This window comes from Theobroma umbraticum, unplaced genomic scaffold, assembly GCF_002168275.2.
Source record: "Theobroma umbraticum cultivar Fairchild unplaced genomic scaffold, ASM216827v3 scaffold_50.0, whole genome shotgun sequence".
In the NCBI taxonomy this organism is placed as follows: Eukaryota; Viridiplantae; Streptophyta; class Magnoliopsida; order Malvales; family Malvaceae; genus Theobroma; species Theobroma umbraticum.
Genome location: NW_018397261.1, coordinates 3628193 through 3655684, shown reverse-complemented (window position 1 = coordinate 3655684; position 27492 = coordinate 3628193). Strand labels below are relative to the sequence as shown.

The window sequence follows — 27492 nt, the reverse complement described above, 5'->3', positions numbered from 1 at the left end:
CCCCGTGCTTTACTTTGCTCTCATGTCGTTAGGAGTCATTGTCTCCCCCGCCAACCCGCTCAGTTCCAACTCGGAAATCGCTCACCAGATCCAACTCAGTAAACCCGTTATTGCCTTCGCTACTTCACAAGCCTCTCATAAAATTCCATCTCTCAAATACGGAACTGTCCTCCTAGACTCGCCCGAGTTTCTCTCTTTCTTAACTCAGTCCAATATCGATAACGACATCATTAAACGAGTCAAGGTAAACCAGTCCGACTCGGCTGCGATATTATATTCTTCAGGAACCACCGGGCGAGTCAAGGGGGTGATGCTGACTCACCGAAACCTAATCTCAATAATGACGGCGATTCATCACTACAACACAACCGAAGGCGGCGATAATGATAACCCGCAGCCATCAGTGACCTTTTTTACGGTGCCTTTGTTTCATGTGTTCGGTTTCTTTATGTTGTTAGGGGCGGTTTTGTCGGCCGATACAGTGGTTTTGACGGAGAGATTTGAATTTGAGGAAATGCTTAGAGCAGTTGAGAAGTATAAGATTACTGCCATGCCGGTTTCGCCGCCGCTTGTTTTGGCGTTTGTTAAATCGGATTTGACTAAAAAGTATGACTTGAGCTCGCTTCAGGGGCTTGGCTGCGGCGGCGCGCCGCTCGGCAAGGAGATTGCCCAGCAGTTCAAGGAGAAGTTCCCCAATGTGGTATTAGTGCAGGTATTTTTCTATTTACTATCTAGTTTTTATGTTTACTTAATACCATTATTTTTAAATGATAGTTTTCTTTTCATTTTACTCCTACTGTGTTAGTTTGCTAGATTCTTTTTTTTTTAATATATTTTGATATAATTTTTAAAATATTATATAAAATTAAATTTTCGAAAATATATTTAAAAAATTAAAATTTATATAATTTTAAATTTTATAACTTTATAATTTTGTGAAAAATAATTATCAAAATAAATAAAAAAGTTAATTAAAAACAATTTTAATAATAAGACTGGAAAAAGTAATAGTTTGAAGTATGAAGGAATGAAAAAGAATAATGAATTAAGAATTATAATCAAACAAATTATTCCCTTGATTTCATATATAATAAGACGGAATAAGTAATAGTTTGAAATTTTAAATATAAAGCGTGAACCTCATGTCTTTTCGAAACTTCATTAAATATAAATAAAAAGACATAGAAGACCAGTAGTATAAAAATCAAATTTCTTAATTGCTTGATAATTGTTGTATTTTTAAATGGTAGAATTTAGTCTGTAACATATTCAAATTCGTTTTCAATTGTACATAGTTAGATGATTATTGAATTACTCTTATCTTAGGCGTAGAAGGATATTTACTGACTTCAATAATGTTAAACGCTATGGAAAGCTAAATTATCACATGCAAGCTGTTTGTGATGTTGATTTGTGTCGCTTTTGCTCCATTAATTGTGGTATCCAATCAAATTTTGGAGTGACGAAAGTGGAATAAGGAAATGTTGAATTATGAATTATGTAGTAGTAGCATTCAAATAAGGTGGGTGTGCTATTGCATATCTTATCTGTCCACTAATATGTGGTCTTAAAGTAGTACTACTTAGGCTATCCATCCATAAAAAATAAAAAAAATAAGAAAATATGTTAACCCAAATAAATATCAAGAGAAAAACTAACAATACGCACCCTATTTTGTTTTTAATAACATAATAAGTTTTTTTAAATTTTTATGAAATTTAAAAAAAAAGTGTTGATTGTTGTATATTATATTAAAATTTTTAATTTTTCTAATACAAATGACGTTTTATATTTGTTTAATATCAAAAGGTAAAAAAAATCATGAAAAGTGATTTAGAATATAGAAAAAATAATAATGTTAAATGTTCAACAAAATAAAAGAAAAAAAACACAATTTTAAAACATTAGAAAAAAGATGGATAAAAAAAATATTGGTTTGGTATTGTGATTACAATTGTAATTGACCATACGAGGATTGTCGTTTGAAAATTGTTTTTGAAAAATTATGAAAAGGAAATTATAATTTGATAATTTGATAGTGTAGAAGTGTTTGACATTGTTGTGTCAAAACTGGTATGGAATGATAAAATTTCAAAAATGGTTAAAGACTTGTTTTCATAAATTAGGTTCAAAATTATTTGCTAATGGTTAAAATATTCATAAGTCTTTGTATTCATATGTTTGTTTAATTTAATCCATATACTCAAAATCAAAGTAATTTAATCTCTTAATTTTAGAAATTATTTCAATTTAGTCTTTCTTACTAACGACATTTAATTTTTGTTATTAAAATGATAACGTCAATGCTGACATGGTATATTTTGATGACGTGACATGTCACATGGTATCAACTTAATGATGTGGTAGTGCCATGTGGACATAATATAATGATGTGTCAATACTGACGTGGTGTTGATATGCTAACATATCAGTGCAACGTGATAGATAAAAAAATTAAAAAAGATTTTTTTGTACCACGTTATAGGGATTAAATTGAACAAAAAATATCGTACATAAATTAAATTAAATAAAATTGAGATGTTAAAGGACTAAATTATAAAAATATTTAAAAAATATAAATATTTAAATACATGATAGATATTTCTATTAATAAGTTAAAAATTTAAATGTAAAATATTTATGATGTTAAAAAATATATATTTGATTCTAAAATATGTACATTAATTTATATTCTTTCTAAAAATTAAGTCTGAATTCTCTTTCTATAAAAAATTTAAAAAATATTTCATTCTTAAAGTCAAATTTAGATGAATAATTTGCATTATGTTAGATGAATAAGGGAGATATAAAGCTAGTAATGATTAGAAAAATAATTCTTCATTCTGACTTGCTTAATTTGGGTATAACAAACATCTTATTACAATTATAAAATATGAGTTACTCCACCTCTTTAATTTTTTATTTATTTTTTATGATTTTATTTTATTTAATATTTTAGGTTATATTCTTTAAGTTAAAATTTTTGGATTAAAATTTACATTTATGGTTAATAGAGTTAAATATAATTGTAAATATTTATACAATTTTATTTTATATTTACAAATTTTTTGTAGATATAAATTAATAATGTAAATTTAAAATTAGTAGAATTAGATTGTGGTATTTGAACTTAAATAAAATTATTTTATAAAAAATTCTGAGTAAATTTAAATAAAAGGTAAATTGGGTAAGGGTTAAATAATTCTAAAGAATAGATATTTGTAAATTGTGAAAGTTGTAACTAAATTAACCTATTTTGCTTATTTGAGTTCAACTCAAGTTAAAAATTAAGTCAAGTAATTTTAAATTTTTATACTATTATAAATAGTAAAAAATTATTTAATTTTTTATATTATTTTATTTTTAACATAGTGTAAATTATTCATCTAAATTTAACTTTATAAATTAATATTCATATTTTAAAATCAAATAATCAAGTATGAAAATATTTATATATAATTTTTAATACCATAAATCTTTTACACTTAAATACTTGGCTTATTAATAAGTATATCTATCATCTACTTAAAGATTTATATTTTTTTAATTTAGTTTCTCAACATCTCAATTGTATATAATTTAGCTCTTGTATTATATATTTTTGTTCAATTTTATTCTTATAATGTGGTACAAAAAAAAAATTAAAATTTTTTTTTATTTTTCACATGATATTGACACGTTAGCATATCAATGTCATGTCAACATTACCACATCATCATATTAAGATTAAGGTCTTGTGACACTATCATAGCTTCATGTTGGTCTTAAGTAACACGTCACGTTATCATGTAGATGTTACGTTATCAAAATATATCACGTCAGTATTGATGTCATCATTTCAATAATAAAATTAGATGTTATTAATGAAAGAGATTAAATTGAAATAATTTTTAAAATAAAAAAATTAAATTATTTTAATTTTAAGTATATATATTAAATTGAATAAAATATATAAATATAGAGATTTAATAGATATTTTAACTATTTATTAATACAAAAAATGGTAAGTGGTATATTTTTATTTTTAATTTAATAAAAAATCACATGCAATCACAATTGAAGATTCTAGATGGTTTTGTCATTGTACTGACAGTAATGGCGGAGACCAAATGTTTCTCTAATGGCAATTGCCGAACGATCTCTAAGCTATTGTACTATACACGTTTATCGAATTAAAATTGCGAAGTCACGTTTGCAATTGAAGGGTCAAAACCTTTCTCTGTTGTCTTCTGCGTATGATTCGTGTGTGCCAGTCATTACCTAGCCGTCGACGAACCTGAAAAAACAATCTTTCTACCCAGTGCCGGCTCACCGTCATCATCTGCAGAAAAAGAAGAAAAAAAAATGTACAAAGAGGCAAAAGCCACAAGTAGAAAAAGGTACAGTACTTGCTTTTCTCATCCTTCCATTTTCACTTTGTAAGCTTATGAAACCTCTCTGCAAATTGAAAAGTGAAAACTCATTGCAACTACATAGCTAACTCAAGCTAACATCATCACTCCGATGGCAGAAGCAGCCAATCCCCACCGTTCTATAGATCCAAACACCGGTTTCTGTCCCCAAACGAGGACTTTTCACGGCCTCAGACCACTTGTACCTCTCCCACCATCGTCTCAGCCTCTCTCCCTCCCTCAATATGTCCTCTCTCTTATCCGCTCCTCCTCAAACCCCACCAGCGGCGATACCCTTTTCGCTGTCGACGCTACTAACGCAGGCACCCTCTCTTACTCCCAATTCATTGCTCAAATCCATTCCCTCGCTCACTCCCTCCGGAAAAAGTATTCCCTTTCCCAAAACGACGTCGCCTTCATTCTCTCCCCTCCCTCTCTTCATGTCCCTTTGCTTTACTTCGCTCTCATGTCGTTAGGAATCGTTGTCTCTCCCGCCAACCCGCTGAGTTCCGAGGTGGAGATTGCTCACCAGATTCAACTCTGTAAACCCGTTATTGCGTTCGCCACATCGGAGACGTCTTCCAAGCTTCCATCTCTCAAACTGGGAACAGTCCTCCTCGACTCCCCCGAGTTCCTCACTTTCTTAACTCAACCCGATGTCGATAACGACTTTATTAGTAGAGTCCATGTGAGCCAGCACGACACAGCCGCGGTACTTTATTCTTCGGGGACCACCGGCCGAGTCAAAGGCGTGATGCTGAGTCACCGGAACCTGATCGCGTTGATTGCCGGGTTTTACCACTTAAGGCACTCTCACCAGGAGCAAAGGGAACCGCACCCGGTGTCGTTTTTCACGGTGCCTTTGTTTCACGTATTTGGGTTCTTTATGTTGGCGAGGGCGTTTTCGATGGGACAATCGGTGGTTTTCACGGAGAGATTTGAATTTGAGGGAATGTTAAGAGCCATAGAGAAGTACAGGATAACTTACATGCCCGTTTCGCCGCCGCTTGTCGTGGCGTTCATTAAATCAGATTTGACTAAAAAGTATGACCTTAGCTCGCTTCTGTTGCTTGGTTGCGGTGGCGCCTCGCTTGGCAAGGAGGTTGTTGAGCGGTTCAAGGAGAAATTTCCCACCGTGGAACTTGTTCAGGTAAGAAATAACTAGAGAAGGATAAATTGTTAACATCTTTTCTACTATTGTCGGCTTAATAAATTGAAACGTGACAATGTTACTAAAAATTATCATCTCAACATATATAAGTTCCCACAAATGAAAAATGTGATTTATGTGTATTGACAATTCGACATGATCATTTGTAACATCATACTTATATTTTGATTTGTTTGATCTATGTATACTTTATGGAAAAGGCTTATGCAGTAGTTTTTCAAAATAAAAGAAATATTTGATTGATTTTCGTTTATTCTAGTTCATTAACTTAGGCAGTTTTCTCTAGTTTTGGCATTCTGCTTATTAAGTATGTTTTTTAGTGGGATATATTTCGAATGAAAAAAAGAGTAAGGGAAGAGTTCTATTGCCCATGGTATATGGTTGAGTTTGTTGAACTATTCTATTCATTCAAATAAGTATCTTTATTGGGTGTGAATATTAGTATTGTTCCCTCATTTTTCTTTGTGTTAGGGATATGGGCTGACTGAAACTGGAGGGGGAGCAACGAGGGTGATAGGGCCTGAGGAGGCAGCACGATATGGGACAGTTGGCCGCCTTGCTGAAAATATGGAAGCCAAGATAGTCGATCCTGTAACTGGAGAGGCCCTGCCACCCGGGCAAAGAGGGGAGCTATGGTTGCGGGGTCCTACAGTAATGAAGGGTATTACATTTTTTGCCTTTAATATTGGTGCTAAATGTGCCGCCAGAATTATGTAATATTGGGACAGAAACCCACTGGCTAGCAATAGGAAGTTAGGTTTCTAGGAAAATGTAGGAAGGATAGATAGGTTGACGAAAGAGAAAGAAATCTTTTTCTTCTTTTGCTTGATAAAGCTATGAAATGGGAGGATTGAAAATGATTATAACGTTATTTCACCACCATAACTTTTACTTAGAAATAGAGGTTTTTTTTGAAACAAAAAAAAAAAAAAAAACTGAAGAGTTAGTAATATTGTAAATTTGTAGTACATTATCCATACTAATCCCTGTCATTTTTCCTTCCTTAACCTTTCTGATTTGGGAAGCTTGGTTTTTGTAATCATGGACATAAATCTGGAGAAATCCATAATCATGGAAGGTTTGTTTTTGGACCAATAATCATAATTTACATATTACAGCCAAAACTTCATTATTAGTGAGGAGCAATTGGCATAAATTTTTCCTTTTGGGCATTTCGCAAAGTTCAAACTCTTATAAAAAGCTTATTCCTTCCTAAGTGAAATAGTGGTGTCAATGCAGGTTATGTAGGAGATGAGAATGCAACCGCTGAAACCTTGGATTCAGAAGGCTGGTTAAAAACTGGCGATATTTGTTATTTTGACTCTGAAGGGTTTCTCTACATTGTAGATAGATTGAAGGAATTGATCAAATACAAGGCATATCAGGTGAATGAGTTGCCATGGAGTTTGCATCTTAAAACAATGTGGTTGGCAGTGTTCCTTTAATGTTTTTGGAACACATAATCTCATTATCTAAACCAAAAATTGCAGGTCCCTCCTGCTGAATTGGAGCATTTACTTCATTCCCATCCTGAAATTGCTGATGCAGCTGTGATTCCGTATGTATTGAGTTTCTCTTTTTTCTTGTGAATGATGATGTCTGTGTATGCTAGATTTTTTTTGTTTGTAGCTTTGACATTTTGTCCAATCAAAGACACAACTTGCACATCAGTTCATACATTTCTGAACATGGTTTTCTTGCCAAATGCTTTTGAAGCTAAGTGAGTGAAAAAGTTAAGATCACGTAGCAGAATACCTCACAAGGGAGAGTGCAGTGTTCAATCTATGTTTTTGAAGGAGTACCAACATCAGCCTTGATCAATAAGTTCCCAGAATATTTGATAGTATGGTGGCATACTGTCTAATAGTTCCTAAGTTGATCTAGAACTGCAATTCTGTTGTGATGCTAGTGGCACCTATTAGTCTCATATCAATTTGTTATGTCTGAGAGCAGGTACCCTGATGAAGAAGCAGGGCAGATTCCCATGGCCTACATAGTGAGAAACCCTGGAAGTAGCATCACTGAGTCTCAAGTCATGGATTTCATTGCAAAACAGGCATGGTTCTAAAATAGTGACAGATAGTATTTGCATTTTAACTAATTTTTGGGAAATTTGAAATGCATATTACTATTCAGCGTATCAGGCTTCTTGGTTGTATTTTTATGCAACCTGACACAACTAGAGCTGATTTTCTTCTTGCAGGTTGCGCCCTACAAGAAGATTCGACGTGTTGCTTTTGTTAATTCTATTCCGAAATCTCCAGCAGGAAAGATCTTGAGGAGGGAGCTGGTTAATCATTCTCTATCTGGTGGTTTATCTAAATTATAAAACCATATCTGGATTACATGACAATAGGACATCGCCAAATGCTGGGAAGGAGCTGCAGTAAAAAATGAAAACTTTCTTGGCATCTGCTTAAAGCTTTGGATACCACTGCTGGCTGGTTATTGATTACAGCTCAAATTGAAATCAAATTCCCTTCACATTTTGGGATTCTAAATGAGTTCCCTTACCCCCGGCATTTTCCATAGCAATAAAATCATAAAACAGTAACTGTAGTTCCGTCAGAATCACTAATTTATTGATCGCAGATTGTTAATTGTGATTCAGATTATGTTATTACTGTTTTGTGTGATTGAAATCAGGAAAAGAAACATAGATTATAACATTCTACCACTGAAGCAAGGTCTGTTGATTTTCTTTTCCAAAGAATAGAAATTTTAATTAAATTTATGCTGTAGCCTCTTAGGTGTAAAACCTGACATGAGGGGAGTAGGAAATGCAACAGTCTTATAGATTGAAGTGGAAGATTTCGTTAGAAGCTTTTAAACCATGAGGCCGATGAATGTTTTCCCCACGGTTTCTTCCTCCATTTAGGCTAGAGGGATTACTTAACACCAGTGCCCTAGTTCAGAAACCATAGAACAATCTGCTTTACCTTGGAAAATACTTGCACAGGTTCAAAACTGTCATAGCAAACTCCTTTCCGGGTCAACGACTGCTCACTTGCTCTGTTGTCAACAAAGGACAACTCTCTACCCTCTCTTGCTGCACATAATAAATAAAAAGTTTATAGGTGCTGGTCCCTGTGCTACAAATTAAAGGTTTATTTGCTTTAGTGATGTTCCCCAAGTCATTAATTCCTCAGCTCGATCAATTAGTGTTAAGGCAAGATGTCAAGGTTAGGACACTTGGAATTGCATCATGCAAGACTTGATTTTCTCTTTTCCTTGGATAACAATTCGTTTCATAATTGTTCTTAAAGCTTGAAGTAAATCAAAATCTAACCCACTCAACTCCTTTAACTGTTTTCATTTCCTAAACCCTAAATGAGAAGGTGAAATACAGTTTATGTCTTTTGGTTTCTTACACTTCATTTATATCTCAGCTACTCACAGTGAACCAGTTTGATTGCAAACCCGGAGAAGACTCAGGCTTCAGCAAGGTAGTATTGATTCATACATTTGTATTTTGTAGTAATCTCTACCTATCCCTTGCATTTTAATTCAACGACTTTGCTTTGGAAGATTGAATCTGCACCGCTCGTAACCATTAATATTTCATTACTCTCTTTAAAGTATTTTCAAATTTAAGTTATCAAGTCAAATTTTTCAAAACTCGTGAATTTTACTATTTTTTTCAAATTACTTTCATTATTATTTATGATGATATAATTATTATTAATAGCTCAACTCCTATGAATGTATACAAATGCTTCGAGACTTTTAGCATTCATTCTGCACTCAAAGGTGGACACGAAATTATTTCCTCAGATTTTCTTTCAGCAACAAAACACAAATCTTTGTTTTCTCACTAACTTTTTACCACTTTTTTCCAAATTGATTTCAGATAATCACCTTTTAAAGTTTAATGTTTGATTCATCTATTAATTCTCATGAAGATCAAATGAAATCTATTTATTTCAATGTCACCTTATAAATATGGATAGATTTTGACACTTAAATGTTTGTGACAAAAAAAAAATTTAATATTTTGAATTGAAACTTATATTATATGAATATTTACCTAACATTGAGATGATTTATTTTGGTTATTTTTAATAATGATTCGATGAAATGATGGGATTTGAAATGTTTTTAAAAAATTTAAAATTGAAGAATTAAAATTTAAAAATTATGAATAAAAATAAAACATTGTCGGGCTAATGGGTCAGTCCAGGACAAAGGTCCTAGTCTCTGCGTCTCAATTTCTCATTGTATATTTATGGACTCTATAAAGTAATGGGTGCAGCAGCACTAGGTGTCTATGTGAAACCACACTGGCGCTTTTCTTCGGTTTGTTTCTGTAGCCACTTTCCAAGGCAAAACTGAGCAAGAACTTAGCTCAAATCCCCTCTTTTCTGCAACTCTCGTCCTCTCCATGGCAGTTCCTCCTGCACAAGCCCAAGAAACTGCAACAGCCCAGACCAATATTCCCCTTTTAGAACCATCAACCCAGCTAGAAGAAGACCGAGACGACACCCAACTTTCCAGTTCCCTCCACCGTTTAGAGACCTTTCTCAGGCTCTTGGGCTTCTGCCAATATTCCGTCTTCAGCTTCTCTATATCCTGGTTCTTGTTCCTGCTTCTCGGTATTACTCTTCCACTTCTCATCATTTTGCTCTCTTATTGTTCCGGTTGTTACAAGTACGAGATCAAGAGTTTTGAGCTTGAGATTCTCGTATCTCAGTTTCTCGTCTCTGCCATTTCTCTTTTCTGCATCTCTCGCAATCTGCGCAAATATGGGATAAGGAAGTTCCTGTTTGTGGATAGGTATCATGGTCACGTGGAGCAGTTTCGTGGGGAATATGCGAAGAAGATAGATGTAAGCAAGTACCCTCTAATTGTTGTTGCCCTCCTTTTTTCTTTTTATTTAGTTCTCAGTTGAAAATTGAAGTGCATGAGATCTAATCATTTACCTTTTAATAAGAGTTGAAATTGTTTCAGAGTTCACCTCTTCCCTTTTTCCTCTCTGTAACCCGATTTGCTCCATTTATTCAGGATTTCTTCCGTTTGTTGGCGGTGTGGATATTACCATGTTTCATTGTAAAGGCTGCTCGAGAAGTCACTCGGGTTGTCTATGCCTATCACGATTCATGGTGGAGATCAGTCGTAATGCTAACTGTTTTGCTCGTATCCTGGATTTATTCAACTGTCATCTATTTATCAGGCAGTGGCTTGTTCAATTTGGTGTGTAATTTGCAAGTGATACACTTTGAGAATTATGGGAAGCTTCTTGAAAGGGACTCCGATGTCTCTGTTTATATGGAGGAACACATACGTTTGACGCATTATTTATCCAAGATAAGCCACAGGTTTCGAATATTTCTCCTCCTAGAATTCCTGGTTGTGACGGCTAGTCAGGTTGTAGCTCTGTTGGAAACCACAGGGAACCGTGGAATCATCAATTTCATCAATGGTGGTGATTTTGCAGTAAGTGGGGTACGACTCTGATGTATAACCTCATGCTAACATTGGATTATATCAACTAAGAATCTTTCATATATGGCAGGTCATCTCCATCGTTGAGCTTATCGGAATAATAATCTGCCTGCACGCAGCTGCAAAAATCTCACATAGAGCCCAAGGTCTAGCTTCAGTTGCTAGCCGATGGCATGCTTTAGTTACATGCAACTCTAATGACACCTCTCAATCGGTTTTAATTAGTAATGATGATGGAGGCTTGGAAGGAGCCCCTCTACCAGTCCCAATGCCGATAAGTTACTCAGAAACTGATTTGGAGGCAGTTGATTACGTGCCTGTTCCAACCAATACTCAAATGGCTTCATATATGTCCTCGTATCACAAGCGACAAGCTTTTGGTATGTACATTCCGTCGCCTTTTTAAAGCTTTTTCTGCATAAATAGAGTCAATTGGATGGTATAAACCCATTTTTTAGTTTTCATTGAGGAGAAAAAGGAAAAAGAGCCAAGGGTTGGATAACAATTTCTGCGACTACCAAGTAAGGACTCTTAAGCTTTTCTGGATATGTTACATGTTTGCTTTGCAAAATGCAGTCATGTACTTGCAGTTCAACCCAGGAGGAGCCACAGTTTACGGATGGAAAATTGATCGGGCACTTATCAGTACCATATTTTTCATAGAGCTTTCACTTGTTCTTTTTGTGCTTGGGAAAACTATAACTTTCACTACCAGCTGAGACACTTGTTAATTTTCCTTTGTATAAAATCACTCTCATTAACATCTTCCTTGTAATTTTGAAACCCCTTATTTCAGCACTTTTTACTTCAGGGAAAAATGGAGGGGGATTTGGAAATTGGAATTTCTATTGCCAGGTGCCCCCGTGGATGCCAAAACAAATACTGTTAATTACTTTAAAGAGTTAACTACATCATCATCTACCTCCATCAGTTGAATCTAATTCTAGTGCTATGCTCATCCTATAATTCATCTCGTGAGAATAGAGCCAACAATCATTAACATTCAAATCAAACAAGACTTTGTAATAATTTTATTATTAGATTCAAAAGTCGCAGTCCAAAACTAGAAAGGAAGAAGATGATCCTTTATTTAAACCATGCTTAACGACAACATATACTGATAGCCGAATTCGGACCCCAACTGTTGAACCATCTTCAGCAACAGCCAAGTTTGGGTATGATGACGTCCTCTTGTAACCGACTACAGTTTTTCAGTTATATGGTATCTTGCAGAAACTCAAGAAAGTAAAAATTGGTTAAGCACCCATTCATGACAAAGACAATACAACAAAATTAATAAAAACAAAGGCCAAAGGAAAAGAAATAGAACAAGCCTTCTGTTATCTTTTCTCCAGTACTGACATCTGCCTGTTATTCACAGCCTTCCCTGTGTCATCATCCCCGCCTTGTACCATTACCATCCAAAATATAATTGAGGGAAATATAACATACAAATCATAAACCAGCAAAATCCATTTTGATAACATCAAGTACAATATATCAATGTCAGTCATTATTATTTAATTGACAGGCAACATCAACTCTTAGACTGACAATTGGTAATCATTAAGGAAGAGGTCACCAAAGTACGACAAGATTAATGCAATTATTATACCAACTACGCATATGGCATCTGACTTGCACACTAAATGATTATGTAAAACATATACACGCTTCCAAACCTCCTGCACTGCTGCAAACACTTTAAAACAGAGAAGAAAAGAAAGATACAAAAATCTCAACAGTTAAAAGATCAACTAATTCATTCAAAAGCAATGTGGCCTACATCTGTGTTGTTTTTGGAAACTACAACCACAATCTACATCTCTGTGTTTTACAAGTTACAACCGTATTCTCAGCAAGATTACTTAAGAGTTTCCATAAATTACACTTAATTCACATTCATAAGTTCACTTCAGAACATATATTGTGTACCAAATAGTGGGGCTCCTCCATTACCTAATATGGTAAAATCACCATGTACAAAACAGGAAACTTATTTTTGAAGGCACAACACAAATATCATGAAAAGTACCTTGAGTGTGCAAAACTTACTGCCCATGAGCAGGAAAGACCAATGCTGTTCCCTTCCAAACATCAGTAGACTCTTGCAAGCAATGTGAAGAAAATTGAAGGAAACAACGTGAGCAGTAGTTTTAGAAATAGCAAAACAAAAATTCAAATATAGTCAAGAATATTTGCACAAGAATTGCAATCTGTTACAATATCAAGGAAGTGGGAAAAAGAAAGATCTAAGAAAAGTTAAGGTCAATAAGCTGCACCTTCATATTCAATCGCAGCTAAGGACCATTACAATTCATCACAAAATCATCCAAACTAAGAACTGGATCCTGTAATTCAACTTCCTCAAGATATTAATCTCAGCAGGAATGTCATATATTGGCCTGCCAAAGGACAATATCAGTTTCTCACAATATTTTGCTACCGAAACATTCAACTGCTACACCTCACCTCTAGCCAATCATCTGCTTAAGATACACTAGCATGATAAATAGCACAGTGGCTGTATGCACAATCTGCCTGCCCGTAACACAACCAATAGATAAAAAAAATTTTTACCACTGTTGTAAGAGATTTGGATCCTTCACGGTTCGTTGTATATGCCTAAGAGTTGTTTGAAGTAAAATAAGAAACAGCTACAACTGCAAACTAACAATGTAGCCCAAATGTGTTATTCGGATGTGTCCAAGCTTTCACTAGTCATGCCAGGTACCTGTTGCATTTACATTTTTGGCGGAAAAGTAGGCAAGAATTCTTTAGATTTTGGTAGAGGAAGCTCGTGGAACCAATCATGGTTAAGAGCATCATCTGCTGTTATTCTCTGCACAGGCGACAGAAACTTTAATTAGCAATAAACAAAACATAAAACCTCCCATACATATAAACTAGAGTTCACTAAAATAGATTTTAAAGTCATGTATGTATACCTTCTCTGGATCATATGTAAGAAGCCTATTTAACAGGTCGAATCCAGCATCAGATAGAACTGGAGATCCTGTGAAAGATGCTGCAGGAAACTTTCTACGCAACAAATTATACCTGGAAGAAGAAAACAAAAGCAACTACTTATAAAACTGGAAATCACATGAATCGTTAGTCAATAAATACTGAACATATAAAACATGGTAATAAATAGTACTTCAGATGAAGAAAGCAATTGTACAGAGAAAAACTTACAGTTGCTTAGAATAATTTGCCTTTGCCCCTGGCAATTGAGAAAACCCAGCCCAAATCTTCTCATTTGGAGTACCAAGAGTATCAAAGATCTGCAACCATCAAGACTAAACATCAGAAAACAAAATAATTATAATAACATAAAAAGAAGGTGAAGTTTCAACAGACACAATGATTACCTTGCGAAGCTGATCAATTTCGCTTGTTCCTTTGAACAAAGGTTCCTTAGCTAACAACTCAGCCATTATACAGCCCACAGACCACATGTCAACTGCTGTTGAATACTTCTTTGCTCCAAGTAAAAGTTCAGGTGCTCTGAAATGCAGAAACCACACAACTATAAGCTTGGAAATAAAACAATGATAATGTCAAATTTAAAAGCTCATAACAATTCAAAAAATACAAAGTGCAGCTCACCTATACCACTGAGTGACCACCTTAGTTGTATATGGCTTTAGAGGGCTTCCATACTGACGAGCCATACCAAAGTCACATATTTTCAGTTCACCTTGGTTGTTCAAGAGTAGATTGGATGTTTTCATATCCCTGTGGAGCACCCAATTATCATGAAGATATTTGACACCCTCCAATAGCTGTAGCATCAAGCATTTAACATCGCTTGTACTAAATTGATGTTTCATGGATTCCATTAGCCCCTTGAAGTCATGTTGCATGTACTCCATAACCATGTAAACATTGTCATGGTCATCTACTACAACTTCTTTCACTTTCACAATTGAAGGATGATCAAAAGATGCAAGTATGTTAATTTCACGCAGTGATGTCAAAGGGAAACCATATTCTTCAAAATCTCTTCGGTCGAGAATCTTCACCTTCTTCAGGGCCACAATTTCTCCTGTCTTCTTATCCCTAGCTCTATAAACAATACCATAAGTACCTTCACTTATTTTGTTCAATTTTTCATATTCAAAAACACTTCTGCAACCCAGAAGCATGTTCATACCTCTGCCAGTTGGCTCTTCAACATCAAACTCTGCCTGGTCAACCGCAACATCTTCCTCAAGCTTGTCATCAATGTCCATCACACCATAAGAGACCGATTTGCATTCCATATCTCCATCCTCACAAGCAGACAATACACAACTGCTTCTTTCATTAGATTCATTTAAGACAATCAAGTCTCCTTCCAAATCATCTCTTTCACACTCTCCACTTTCAAGACTGGAACTCCTTCTACTATTTTCCTCACTCCTAGACACATCTTCATCATCACTATCAGATGACCAACGTGATGTGAATATGTTGTGTGCTTGAACAATTTCTTTCCGCACCAGACCTTGTTCTGGTTCATCATCCAGACATTGCTGGCCAGAAACAGCAGCAAAACCAAAAACAGAAGACTTAGTTGGCAAATGCTGCACTTCCTCAATAAGATTTGCAGAGACTGAATGCTTTGTAACACCCTCATCGGAAACTATACTTGACGTGCAAGGTGAAGGAGGAGATAACAGAGTTGTAGCTGTCGATACAACTCTGTTCCTAGACGAAATTCTTACTTCCTTTTCTTCCATGTCCCATACAATAGGGGAAAACTTCGCCTTTTTCTGTGGGGGCTGCCGAACCCCATCATCCACAAACCGGGTTCCACCATTCTTAACTCTCACAACCTCCTCTAACCCAAATCGCCTAGGACCCAAGTTGTACCCATTCTTATTCTGGGCAACCAAGTTCTTCCCATCAGATGGGTAATTATATCCACTCTTATCGGGAGCAGCATGAGCAAGACCCCGATTCAACTTCCCAACACCACTTCTCCGGGGAACATCAACTCGCCCTGCCGCCATACGAATCAAACAACCAAACTCTTCTCAATCAAAAATTTCAAAGCTCAAACAAAGAGATCCAACAAAATCGCCAATCAAAATGCACAAAACAAAATAATTCAGTAACTATTCTTTCTTTTTCCTTTTCCTAGGGTTCCCTAAAAAGTACAAACCCAAGATCTGCGGACAAGGCTTACAAATACAGTCAATAAAAAACGAACAATAGATCGATTAAACCCTAGATTTTCAGCAGTGGAAATTATCGCAGACAGAGAAAAAGAAAGATCAAATAAATGAGAAGATAATACAAAACCCTAGAACCTGAAATTTGTTGTGCCCCTTTTGGCGGATCTGACCTCACCTCGATAAATGAGAGGCAATCGAAGATCTTAGCAGAAAGAAGAGAAAGAGAGATGGAAACCACACGCAAAGAGAATCAGAGAATCGAGACAATCTCTAGGACGCTTCTTCGTTTAACGCGTTGACCTTAATTTCTAGCCGCCCTCGTTGCAATTTATAGAAAGCGCGTTGGGTTAGTTGTTTGGAGTCGGTGCAATTCTGTATTGGAATTGCTTATTCTGGCCTAATTCGAAAGCCCAACTCAAGCAAAACTGGACTCGAATGAATTTGTCTATTATACTAGCAAATGTGGGCATTAAAGCTCAGCCCTTTATAGTGGTTGCCTCAAAAGGTGCAGAGGGCACTGCAACCAGCCAAGGAGGGCCTGTTCTTTATCTGCGTCACTAGGTACTAGCTAGGCCATAGCCATACGATAGGAACATTCCCTCAAATTGTAAGGCCCATTTCACGGATTGGATTCGGCTCCCCCAAGACCCCAGCTTGTTTAGACGGAGAGCTAAAGACGCGCAAGGCAAGGAACCATTCAGCACAACTGGTTTTGAAGTCTCTTTATCTCAATCTAGGCCCACAATTTTTCATGGCAAGAAGCAGGGAAAACATCCATCATATCCTAACAAACTGCACATCCCGAGGTAGGCACACAACTCAAAACAATCCATCGACCCTGAGCTGCCATTTTCTGCCACTGGCGTCACGGTTTACGCACATAAAGCCATGCACAACCAATAAGAAAAACGCTTTCATGACAGTCGGTCGTTCTCGTTCCACAAGACGGAATGGCGGACACGCCTCAACCACCAAAGCACAAAGCCATTGCCGGTTAACTTGCTGACTCGATTTAGAGAATTTAAGTCAAGTTAAAGAATTGAAAGGATAACGCTCGATGTAGCTATCCACTTGCTCACTTATTTTCTCTATATATAATTCCAATTTTCTCACATTGCAAGCACACTCAACTCAAGAAACCATTCACTACCAGCCTTTAATAGTCGAGGAGACAACAGGATGATTGGTCTTGGGAATTACGGTTATACCGCACCAGCTGCGACGAAGATCAATGCTTATGACGTCCCGGAAGGAGTGGACATCCGGGGTCGATATGATGAAGAGTTTGCAAAGATTTTGACCAAGGATGCTTTGCAGTTTGTGGCTGATTTGCAGAGGGAGTTCAGGAACCATATTAACTACGCAATGGGGTGCCGCAAGGAGGCTAAAAGGCGGTATAATGAAGGGGCGTTGCCAGGTTTTGATTCGGCTACAAGGTACATAAGAGAAGGGCAGTGGACTTGTGCACCAGTTCCACCAGCTGTTGCTGACAGGAGGGTGGAAATTACGGGGCCTGTGGAGAGGAAGATGATCATTAACGCTCTCAACTCTGGAGCCAAAGTGTTTATGGTGAGTGATCACATTACGTTAGTCATTGCAATTGTGTAAAAACTTAAGCTTTAATTTTTTGGTAGGCTGATTTTGAAGATGCACTCTCTCCGAGTTGGGAGAATCTTATGAGAGGGCAAATTAACTTAAAGGATGCAGTCGATGGAACAATAACGTTCCATGACAGGGCAAGGAACAGGGTTTACAAGCTCAATGACCAGATAGCTAAACTGTTTGTTCGTCCACGAGGTTGGCACCTACCTGAGGCTCACATACTCATAGATGGCGAGCCTGCAACTGGTTGTCTCGTGGATTTTGGCCTTTATTTTTACCACAGCTATAACAGTTTCCGCAAGACTCAAGGTGAAGGATTTGGGCCCTTCTTCTATCTCCCTAAGATGGAGCATTCAAGGTAATTAAGTAGTTACCTACCAAGGCTAGAACACACCTAGATCAAGCCAATTTAAGTATTTCTTACGGTCATTTAAATTTAATCGTTTAATATGTGCTTTGACAGACAGCTGCATGACTTTCAATGAAGTCAACTAGACTGTAGCTGTAGAAGGGGTTCAAAAACCATATTTCGTATTCAGGAAAGTAATACAATGTTATGTTATTGGCAGGGAAGCTAAAATATGGAATTGTGTGTTTGAGAGGGCGGAAAAGATGGCAGGTATAGAAAAAGGAAGCATCAGGGCCACTGTTCTAATTGAAACACTTCCAGCTGTCTTCCAAATGGATGAAATCCTTTATGAGCTCCGGGATCACTCTGTTGGCCTAAACTGTGGACGATGGGATTACATTTTCAGCTATGTTAAGACATTTCAAGGTCATCCGGATAGATTGTTGCCAGACAGGGTTCAAGTTGGTATGACTCAACACTTCATGAAGAGTTACTCTGATCTTCTCATCAGGACATGCCATAGGCGTGGCGTGCACGCCATGGGTGGAATGGTATGTGAGTCAAACTCATCTCATGCATTATTTAACATGCAACTTTTTCTGGTTTTCTGTTTTCATTTTATTTATCTGTTGGGAGAATCATACTAGAAATTTGAGAGCATCTTTGATATTGAAGGCCCAATTTTCTGGAACAGGCAGCTCAGATTCCCATTAGAGATGATCCAGCAGCAAATGAGGCAGCCTTTGATCTTGTAAGGAAGGATAAACTGAGAGAGGTCAAGGCAGGGCATGATGGAACTTGGGCAGCACACCCAGGACTCATCCAAGCCTGTATGGAAGTCTTCACCAACAACATGGGAAATGCTCCTAACCAAATTCAAATCGTCAAACGAGAAGATGCAGCAAACTTAACAGAAGAAGACCTATTGCAAAGGCCTAGAGGGGTCCGTACCATGGAAGGTCTCCGCCTAAATACTCGTGTAGGGATCCAGTACTTGGCAGCCTGGCTAACTGGCGCAGGGTCAGTCCCTCTTTACAATCTCATGGAAGATGCTGCCACAGCTGAGATCAGCAGAGTTCAAAACTGGCAATGGCTGAAATATGGAGTGGAATTGGATGGGGATGGCCTTGGGGTTAGGGTGAATGCTGATCTCTTTGGGCGAGTGGTGGAAGAAGAGATGGCTAGGATTAAGAGAGAGGTTGGAAACGAGAAGTTCAGAAAGGGAATGTACAAAGAAGCTGGCAAGATTTTCACCCGCCAATGCACTGCTCCCAGCCTGGATGATTTTCTGACTCTTGATGCCTATAATCACATTGTCGTGCATCATCCTAAGGGTCTGTCTAAGCTATAAACGAGCGCATCCTTTTTGTTTTTTTTCCCATGGAATCCTGGACTCCGTCTTGTGTTGTCCCATAATCTACTGCTACTGTTAATAAGTAAATAATCAATCACGATTTCAGTGTTGTTTTTACTGAAAGCTTCAACATGGTTAATTCAGTTGCAGAACATACTAGGACAGTTTATTTCATTGATTAAGGTGGAATCAGGATGATTTATGCCATTTGAATATTCCCCGTCTCTCTTTACCACAAAATATAATGCTGCAAAATAACATAACAAAGCAAGAAAGACATTTTAAAGAAAGATTACAATATAATTCCACTAAGGATTTTGAATTTGTATTCAATGGAAGTCTGCTAAGTGAATAAAATATAAACAATTAATGAAAAATGCTCAGAAAAATGTAGCTTATATAATGAAATTCAGAATATTTCATCAAACCAGAAAGGCCCAAAGAAAGCGGAACAGGACCAACCCATAGCCTAAGTTTGAGACCCCAACGACAATCCAAATTAAAATTGGAAATAAGGTCTCTTTCTACACTTGTGTTGTACACAATTTTAGAAATATGTAACGCAAACTCTCACCGGCTCAAAAACAAATGCACGTATCCCCACACGTGCGAGTGATCAGAAAATTTTTGCATTATAAAAAAATCACTGAACGTTAAAAGGCATTATTCCTGAATTTCTGATGGCATTTGTATAATTAAAAACGCACCTCCAAAGCGCTGTCACGCCTCTATTTCTCCCAAAAACAAACTATTTTCCAATATAAATCACTCTGGCACATGCGATCCACGCGCTGCCATCTCCACGCTCAGTTCTGGCGTTCTCAACGCCACTTATTCCATCGCCACAAGGGAAGTCTATTGTCGTGTTCTGTGCGCCAATCAAAGTTTGGAGAGTGCAACACGTGCCGAACCGAGATTGGGTCAAGTTTATGGTCTGCACTACATTTTCAACCATCAAATTTTCTTCTCTTTCATTTTAGTCCTTTTTTTTTTGGTTAAATCTTCCAAACATACAAATCCAAATTATGCAAAAAATATAACAATAGAAAGCTGATCGTGCAAGGATTCTAATTGGTATAAAAATCATGTACCAAAACTATCTAAGAAAGAAAGAACACTCACTCAAAGTGTTAGGTTACGGTTCGATTATTCTCCACATTTCCACATCACTTGAAGCTCAAATTTTTCAAGATTTTATTAGGCATATATTAGCATCATATGACAAAATAATTAAACCCTAAGGACATTTTTTTCAATAATTATCATTAATATGCCATTGAAGCTTAAAAAACAAGACAATCATAAACTAAAAGTATATATAAATAATGAATTTTAGCATGTTAATCATGCTTTTCAGAGATCATAACGTGAAAACATTAAATTTGGCTTTGATACCGATGTGAGAAAATGTATGGATTACAAAAAAAATCACAAAATAATTTGACTTTAATCATACTTGTAGTGTCTTTTATCCTTTTAAGACTAATGTAGAATGACTCTAGAATCTTGATTTTTGGACATCGAATGAGTCTATTGACTTTCAAAAACTCATGATATATAGAAATCTACTACAAGATCAATTAATAACCACACTTTTCACGTTACAAGAACTTTAATCTAACAAAGAACCCTAATCAAACAATCAAGGGAGAGTGTTTTCTCCTTAGGGAATAAACCTTTTTGCTTTTATATTTTTTAGGAATTGTTAGTATATTATTTGGTGGAATATCCAAATCTATTTATAACCCTTTAAAGATCACCTGATCACTTTTATGAAGATAATTTTGATAACATTTTATCAAATAATATTAATATTAAGTAATCTTAATAATTCTAATTTATCAAGATAGAAAGGACAAAGAGTTACTTTAGACAATTTTATCCAAATAGGATGACTAATTTGGGGTGTTGTCTCAACAAGTCCAACGTTTAAAACCTTAAAAATTCAATAAGAATTCTTACATAATAGCACAAAAACCTGCAAAAATAATGACTAGGAATTAGATTCATTTTGTTCCCTTCTAAAGGTGGCTGAGGGAAATATATGTAGAAAATATCAAAGATCTAAACAAAAATTTGCTTGATAGCTAATTTATTTGATTGTTTAATGAAAATAAAATACTATATAAGGATTTATTTATAATAGCTAACTAGATCTAAATCTACTTGTGTCCAAGTAAAATAAAGAAATATTCTAACTCTAGACTTTTTTAGAGTACAAATAAAAAAAAAAAAAGGGAAAGATTACATAAGGAAAATTCTCCCCAAGATATGAGGATACTTGTATATTTCATAATAGCTTCCTTTAAGTCGGTATGGGTGACAGGTTCGGATTCCATTGAGCTTTGCCATTGATATTGTGGGTATCCGTTCCTTCAAATTAGTAGAGAGTGAACCTGAACAAATTTTGACAGTGGTAGTTCCTTGTTTGTCTCTGTCAAGGATGACCATCAGTTGATCAAATTGAGTTTTAGATAATCATCTACTGTTAATTGCTTCTTGTGGGGAATGCACGTAATTTTTTTCCTTACCAATTTAATGGATATTCTAAAATCTTAAAACAATTTTCTTTTATATGACCTATCTTCTCACAGTGTTCACATTTTGGCCTCCTATTTGGATTTTGATTCCTTTCTCCAGCATATGCTGCTACCTCCAAAATTGGTCTTACTATTACCACCTCTTTTGAACTAGTTAGACAATAAGCAATTGTTAAAATTGATAATGGATCTTTAAAAAGAATATTCGATCTTATAATAGCATAAGAATCATTAAATCCCTTTAGAAACTTACGCAATTTTTCTTCTTCTTTTTCCCTAGCCAAACTCCATACATACAACTCCTACATCCTCATTCATGAAACTTAAAAAAACTTTCAAGTTGATTTCAAAGTCTTTTTATTTTTGTATAGTAAATTGAGATTGTCAATTCACCTTATCTAATGTTGATTATTTCTCTTTTCAGTTCTTAAATTCAAGGTCCATTTTCTTGTGAAAACTTCTTTTCTAAATCTCTCCATATATCATAAGCAATGTCATAATATGCAATACTATTATATAACTCCTCATTGAGTGAATTTAACAATCATACTACTACCATAATATTATAAATCAACCAATCATCTTCTTCTTATTTCAATAATTTTTATCCATGAATACCAACTTGTGTTTCGATCTCAGAGTATTGACAACAGCTATCTTCCATTTTAAATAGTTGGGTCCTTTTAGTGCATGGGATACCAACAAATCACCTAGTCTATTAGAATCACTTAGATGATAGTGGAGTGGCTTGTTGTTCATGGTTTTGGTAAAAAATTTTGTTTGGATTTTGTAAAAGGGATTGTTGTAATAGGGAGAGGAAGCATTGTAAACAAGTAAAATGATGTGCCAGAGGAGGAAAAAAGAAAGATTGGATCAATTCCTGAAGTAATAAGTATCGTGGCAAGTAGAAGAGAGTAAGAAGAGAATTAGGGAGTATAAGAGAATTATAGAAAGAATTTATAGAGAGAAGGTTTTTAAAGGAAAATGTGTTAACTTCGAGAGAGAGAAAAGCCCATCTAAATGAATTGTGAGACTCTATATATAATGATAAAAGTGGCAATTACTCAAGAATAAGCTTTAATGCGCCTAATGAATGACATTATTATGAAGAACATTAATGTGAGTAATCATTACTGTAATTGGGTGTAATAAGACTTATTCTCGAGTAAAAGGTAATAGAAAAAAGGTATACTAGATATAAGAGAAAAAGCTATACAAGAGAATAAGTTATATGAGAACAAGTACAAAAGAAGAAGTTGTACATGAATAGGTACAAGAGGAGAAGATGTATGTGAATAGATATACGAGAATGAGGTAAGAGGGTGAAACACTTGTACTTCAGAAAAAGGTTAAGAGGAAGACCTTTTCACTACTTCAATATCTAAGCCATTAAGCCAAACTTTTCGAAACATCCTAAGATTAAAATAATTCATGAACCCCGTCACTTATTTCGAGTTACTTTCACCATCATCTATGTTAAGTGATTATTTTGTGCAAAGTAACTGTTCCACTTGTATTAGTTGTTCCATATGGAGCAGTACTTTACTTATTCTATTTTTTTTGCGTAAAGTAGTGCTTCACTTGTTCTAGTTATTCTATGTGAAACAACACTTCAATTGTTTTGGTTGCTCTATGTATAATATTATATTATAAAATAATTTTTTTAAAAATATGTATTAACCAAAATTAAGTATATACAGGTTTTTATTGGTTTTTATATCATAAAAAAAATTCACAAGAAATAACAACTAAGCTCTGATACTATGTACAAATATCAAAGATCTAAGTTAAAAATTAAATTGTTTAATAGCTATTTTATTTGATTGCTTGATGAAAATAAAAAAATTACAAGGACTATTTATAATAACCAATTAGACATAAACCTACTTGATCGATAAGTAAAGTAAATAGTAAAATAAAAACTTATTCCAACTTAAACTTATTTACAATAAAAGTAAAATAAAAAATGAAAAAACTCATATAAAAAAATATTCTCCAAAGATATTCTCTTTTTGATTCAAAGATGTTCATATATTTCGTAACAATATAAGTTGCTCCAGTCAAGCTCAATGACAGCATATGAGATGAAACTTATGGTTTCGTTTCCAAAAAGTATGTATTCCCTATTAGAAATGACGTTTCCAACGCTTCGTGAGGTGACGCTCTTCTTGCAGGGAAGTAAAAATGGTTCAATCATGTGTTTGGTCATCAATAATCCGAAGAAATGATTAAATAGTCTCACTGCCACTTTTTTAAGAACCTCCAAATGTGTCAATCAGCATTTGGGCTGAAGAAGCCACCATGCCGTTACCGTGTGATGAGAATAGCAAGGCTTCTCCTATCTTTTCTTTGTTTTTCCCCAACAGGGGCATTCCATTCATTCCGTATACGCTGAGCAGGTTTGTGCATTCGTTTTCTTTTTATTTCCAGCTGTTAGCCAATGAAGTTTAATTTATTACTAGCACTAGAAACGTTCACTATATCTTTATCCGAACAGCATACCACCCGACAAGGCGCTGACAATCACTCAATCATACGGAAAGTTAATAGGCATTGAAAAGAAAAATGGCCTGACAGAGGAAAACAATTCTCAGTTCCTTTCTTTAGCAGGCACCTTGTATTCAAACCTATGACATGTCCAAATTCCTTTGGTTTCAAAGTGTTAACAAATGCACTTCTTCGTACAAAAGTTGGCTTCCATAGGAAAGAGGGATTGGTTCTTTCGCAACAGAGAGACTAAGACTTTCCTCCATGTGGAATGTCATTGATCATAGATTAGAGAAAATTCCAACGAACAGTAGGTTACATTTCTCTTTTGTTGCTTTGCAGGAGCAACAATGTTTTTGGTCCTTTCTCTTGGATTATTTATATATATAAAGCAGCTACAGGAACCTAATCCCATCGTCTAGCATTGACGAGAAGACATCAGCTTAGATGCCCTGGCACGGTGTGTCTGGTGCCAACTCCAACACGTGTCACATACGGAACACAACTTTCCAAGTTAGGCTAAGATCAAATAATAATTTGCAGCATTGAAAGATGAGTACTTTTGGCTTCTTCCTTTCCATTTTAATATTCTCAATGGGGACTTCTAGTTGCATGGTCGTGGAGATATCTTACTGGATGCAGGTGATCAAATCATGGAGGATGGAGGACCCACAGGGTCCCTAACTAAATAAGGCAAGCAAAAGCTAATTAATCAACAAACAATAAACTTCTTGTGTTCCATGGCCCTTAAATTAATGCAAGGATTCGAGACAATGCGACATAATCAATGTCAGCTGATATATAAGCAGCTTTTGGCTTTTGGGTGTGACAGAAAAATAGCTTCTCGCAGTCCAGTGAATTTAAAGTTAAAATCACCAGGAAAGAAACCCGATTTCTCCACCAAGTCCCTAGCAGGCAGGCGAGTCTCTCCCAGGAGACATCCAGAATCCGATTTACCCTTTGTGTCATGAGTTTAGCCTACCTTAAGCATTAAGTGACATTGCATATTGGAAGACTATGTTTGAAGTTTTTGTCTTTGTGATACAGATGAGTGGATAGGGTTTCTTGTCAAATATTTTGACAAGATGACCGCCATTTTAGGGGGTGAGTCAGAATTTGTAAGCCAATATAAGAGATTGCTTGTTACAGACGGATGATGTATCAGCCTCAATTTATTTATTTTTTAGTTAGTCAAGAAAGCTATAAAGTCATGTATGTGCAGTAAATGCTTGCAAATCTCTTCGGTCAGGAAACACAAGGTTCAACTTTTCAAAGAGCAGCTTTGTGCGGACGATAATTATTACATGACGGAATTAAAGTGCCAAGTCTAAGGATGATGGGTGATGAACGGGTACTATCGACTGTTGACAGGGGAGGGCCATCTGTGTCGTTGAAAAATGAGGATAAAAGGTTATTTATGATTTACATACATTTTTCAAACACATAATCAACCTTTTTTTGTTTTAAATTATCAGTAAAATTTGGGAATTTTTATATTTAAATATTTTATTGGTATTAAAATTATTAATAATCTTTTCCCCATACTTTTAAAAACTTAAAGCTATGATTCCACATATATAAGCCTAATTAGCATTATATATATATATATATATATATTTATATACACTCAAATAGTTGAAAACTATTATACATGAAAAGGGGTTGCTTATTGTCTAAACATGCCCAACATTAATCTAAACTTAATGAACTTTAAAGTCCATTATATTAATTAAATGGCTAAAAATTAGAAAGCTCACGCAGTTCAGGTAATTGAACTGATATAAAAATATTCACTTAAATGTACCTAATGACACAGTCATTGAGATAATATTTACATAAAAAGCATTTAAAATAAAAAAAGACAAAACATATCCCTCTTCAAGGTAATCCCAAGGGTCTGAAATACAGGATATACATGCAAAGAAACCCTATACAAAAGATCAAAGTAGCGTTGTCCTTCTCAAAAATAATCTCAGGGGCCTACATTAAGTACATGTGCATATGAAATGGCAACCCACGACAAAGAAATAGAAATGAATGAAGCTCATTTCATGGATCAGACCATGGACACATTATATTTCAACACCAGAGTATCATGGGCAAAAGTCACAAGAGGATAAGCAGGTCTTCTATGAGTATGAAAATAAAAAAAAATAAAAATTATTAATCTATTAAATTTATGTTTAAATTTTTAGTATCATAAAACTAATTTTTTCACCTCCATTTCCTTTTTCTTTTCCTTTTCTTTTATTCTTTAGTTTTCTTTTTCTCTCCTCTATTCTTCTCCCTTTTCTTTACTAAGTATGATCGGTGGAGTAATTAAAGAGTACAGTAAAATCTCTATAAATTATACTTTTAGAATTATAAAAATTTATTAATTAATTGAGATATTATTTAATTGATAAATTAATAAGTTATTAATTTATAAATTAATAAAAAATTAATTTATTGATGTATTCTTTATTTTTTTTAAGACATTGAACTTAATATATGTATTATATATTGTGATTATACGAGTATTACCTAATTACTAAATTACAAATTATCACTACTCTATGTATTTTTTTAACCAAAACAACTGCATGAGTGTAATTAGTCTTATTAAATAGAAGTTATGAATAAATCTATTTTTGTAATAAATTAAAATTATATTTGATGTATACTTAATTAATATAGTTCGTGAATATTAAGTCAAATAAAAATATTTATAAAAAGAACATGTAGTATCACAAACTGTAAAACTAAATACAATAACTTCTCATTTCAAATGTACAAAGAAATTAACAATGACGGATAAAATGCGTAAACTATTGTATAAGTACAATATAAAAAATTCAAATTGCACTCAAAAACAATTGTAACAGTAAATGTCATAAAGGTTTAACTTGTAAGTAAGTCAAGCAACAATATCAAATATAATGAAGATGCATAATCACATTGCATAATTTTCTTTTGTAATATCAGAACACTACACCATAGAGCTTTTTGGTG

General features: G+C 35.0%; 5 protein-coding genes across 11 annotated transcripts in view; 4 read left to right on the top strand and 1 right to left on the bottom strand.

Annotated features, from left to right (window-relative positions):
* Nucleotides 1-4333, top strand: part of LOC149527096 (4-coumarate--CoA ligase-like 9) — a 4795-nt gene extending 462 nt beyond the window's left edge. Inside the window, exons 1-2 of one of the 2 annotated variants that reach the window (XM_089783857.1) lie at nt 1-712; nt 4205-4333. The exon at nt 1-712 is cut by the window's left edge and continues 462 nt beyond it. In XM_089783857.1, the coding sequence (XP_089639983.1) occupies nt 1-712; nt 4205-4264 (772 nt within the window). In that variant the 3' untranslated portion in view covers nt 4265-4333. Of the gene's footprint in view, nt 713-4093 lie in introns of both variants that reach the window. The other variant, XM_089783858.1, reaches the window with a different exon arrangement.
* A 170-nt stretch (nt 4334-4503) lies between these two features.
* On the top strand, nt 4504-8239 carry LOC110417598 (4-coumarate--CoA ligase-like 9). Its single transcript, XM_021430034.2, has 6 exons — nt 4504-5541; nt 6034-6223; nt 6802-6947; nt 7053-7120; nt 7516-7618; nt 7766-8239. The coding sequence occupies exons 1-6, from the start codon at nt 4504-4506 to the stop codon at nt 7889-7891; spliced, it is 1671 nt and encodes a 556-aa protein (XP_021285709.2). The 3' UTR covers nt 7892-8239.
* Nucleotides 8240-8366: 127 nt separating this feature from the next.
* On the top strand, nt 8367-11867 carry LOC110417596 (uncharacterized). Of its 2 annotated transcripts, none has more exons than XM_021430033.2 (4): nt 8367-10387; nt 10564-10995; nt 11075-11384; nt 11581-11867. In XM_021430033.2, exons 1-4 carry the CDS (start codon nt 9944-9946, stop codon nt 11721-11723), a joined length of 1329 nt encoding a protein of 442 aa, XP_021285708.1. In that variant the 5' UTR covers nt 8367-9943; the 3' UTR covers nt 11724-11867. The 2 variants fall into 2 exon arrangements, with proteins under 2 accessions (XP_021285708.1, XP_021285707.1); XM_021430032.2 differs by having other exon boundaries at nt 10564-11004.
* A 139-nt stretch (nt 11868-12006) lies between these two features.
* Nucleotides 12007-16496, bottom strand: LOC110417595 (cyclin-dependent kinase G-2). 5 transcript variants are annotated; one of them, XR_016351338.1, is made up of 6 exons: nt 14617-16484; nt 14379-14514; nt 14203-14291; nt 13953-14064; nt 13040-13846; nt 12007-12391 (listed from the first exon to the last, which is right to left on the bottom strand). XR_016351338.1 is itself a non-coding variant. In XM_021430031.2 (6 exons), the coding sequence occupies exons 2-6, from the start codon at nt 15729-15731 to the stop codon at nt 13748-13750; spliced, it is 1551 nt and encodes a 516-aa protein (XP_021285706.1). In that variant the 5' UTR covers nt 15732-15994; nt 16345-16496; the 3' UTR covers nt 12007-13747. The 5 variants fall into 5 exon arrangements, 3 of the variants coding, with proteins under 3 accessions (XP_021285706.1, XP_021285705.1, XP_021285704.1); XR_002445336.2 differs by having other exon boundaries at nt 12007-13409; nt 13477-13846; XM_021430031.2 differs by having other exon boundaries at nt 12007-13846; nt 14617-15994; nt 16345-16496.
* Nucleotides 16497-17280: 784 nt separating this feature from the next.
* MLS (malate synthase) lies at nt 17281-19607 on the top strand. The gene is made up of 4 exons (XM_021430950.2): nt 17281-17738; nt 17804-18129; nt 18341-18671; nt 18815-19607. Exons 1-4 carry the CDS (start codon nt 17349-17351, stop codon nt 19469-19471), a joined length of 1704 nt encoding a protein of 567 aa, XP_021286625.1. The 5' UTR covers nt 17281-17348; the 3' UTR covers nt 19472-19607.
* Nucleotides 19608-27492: the final 7885 nt, after the last annotated feature.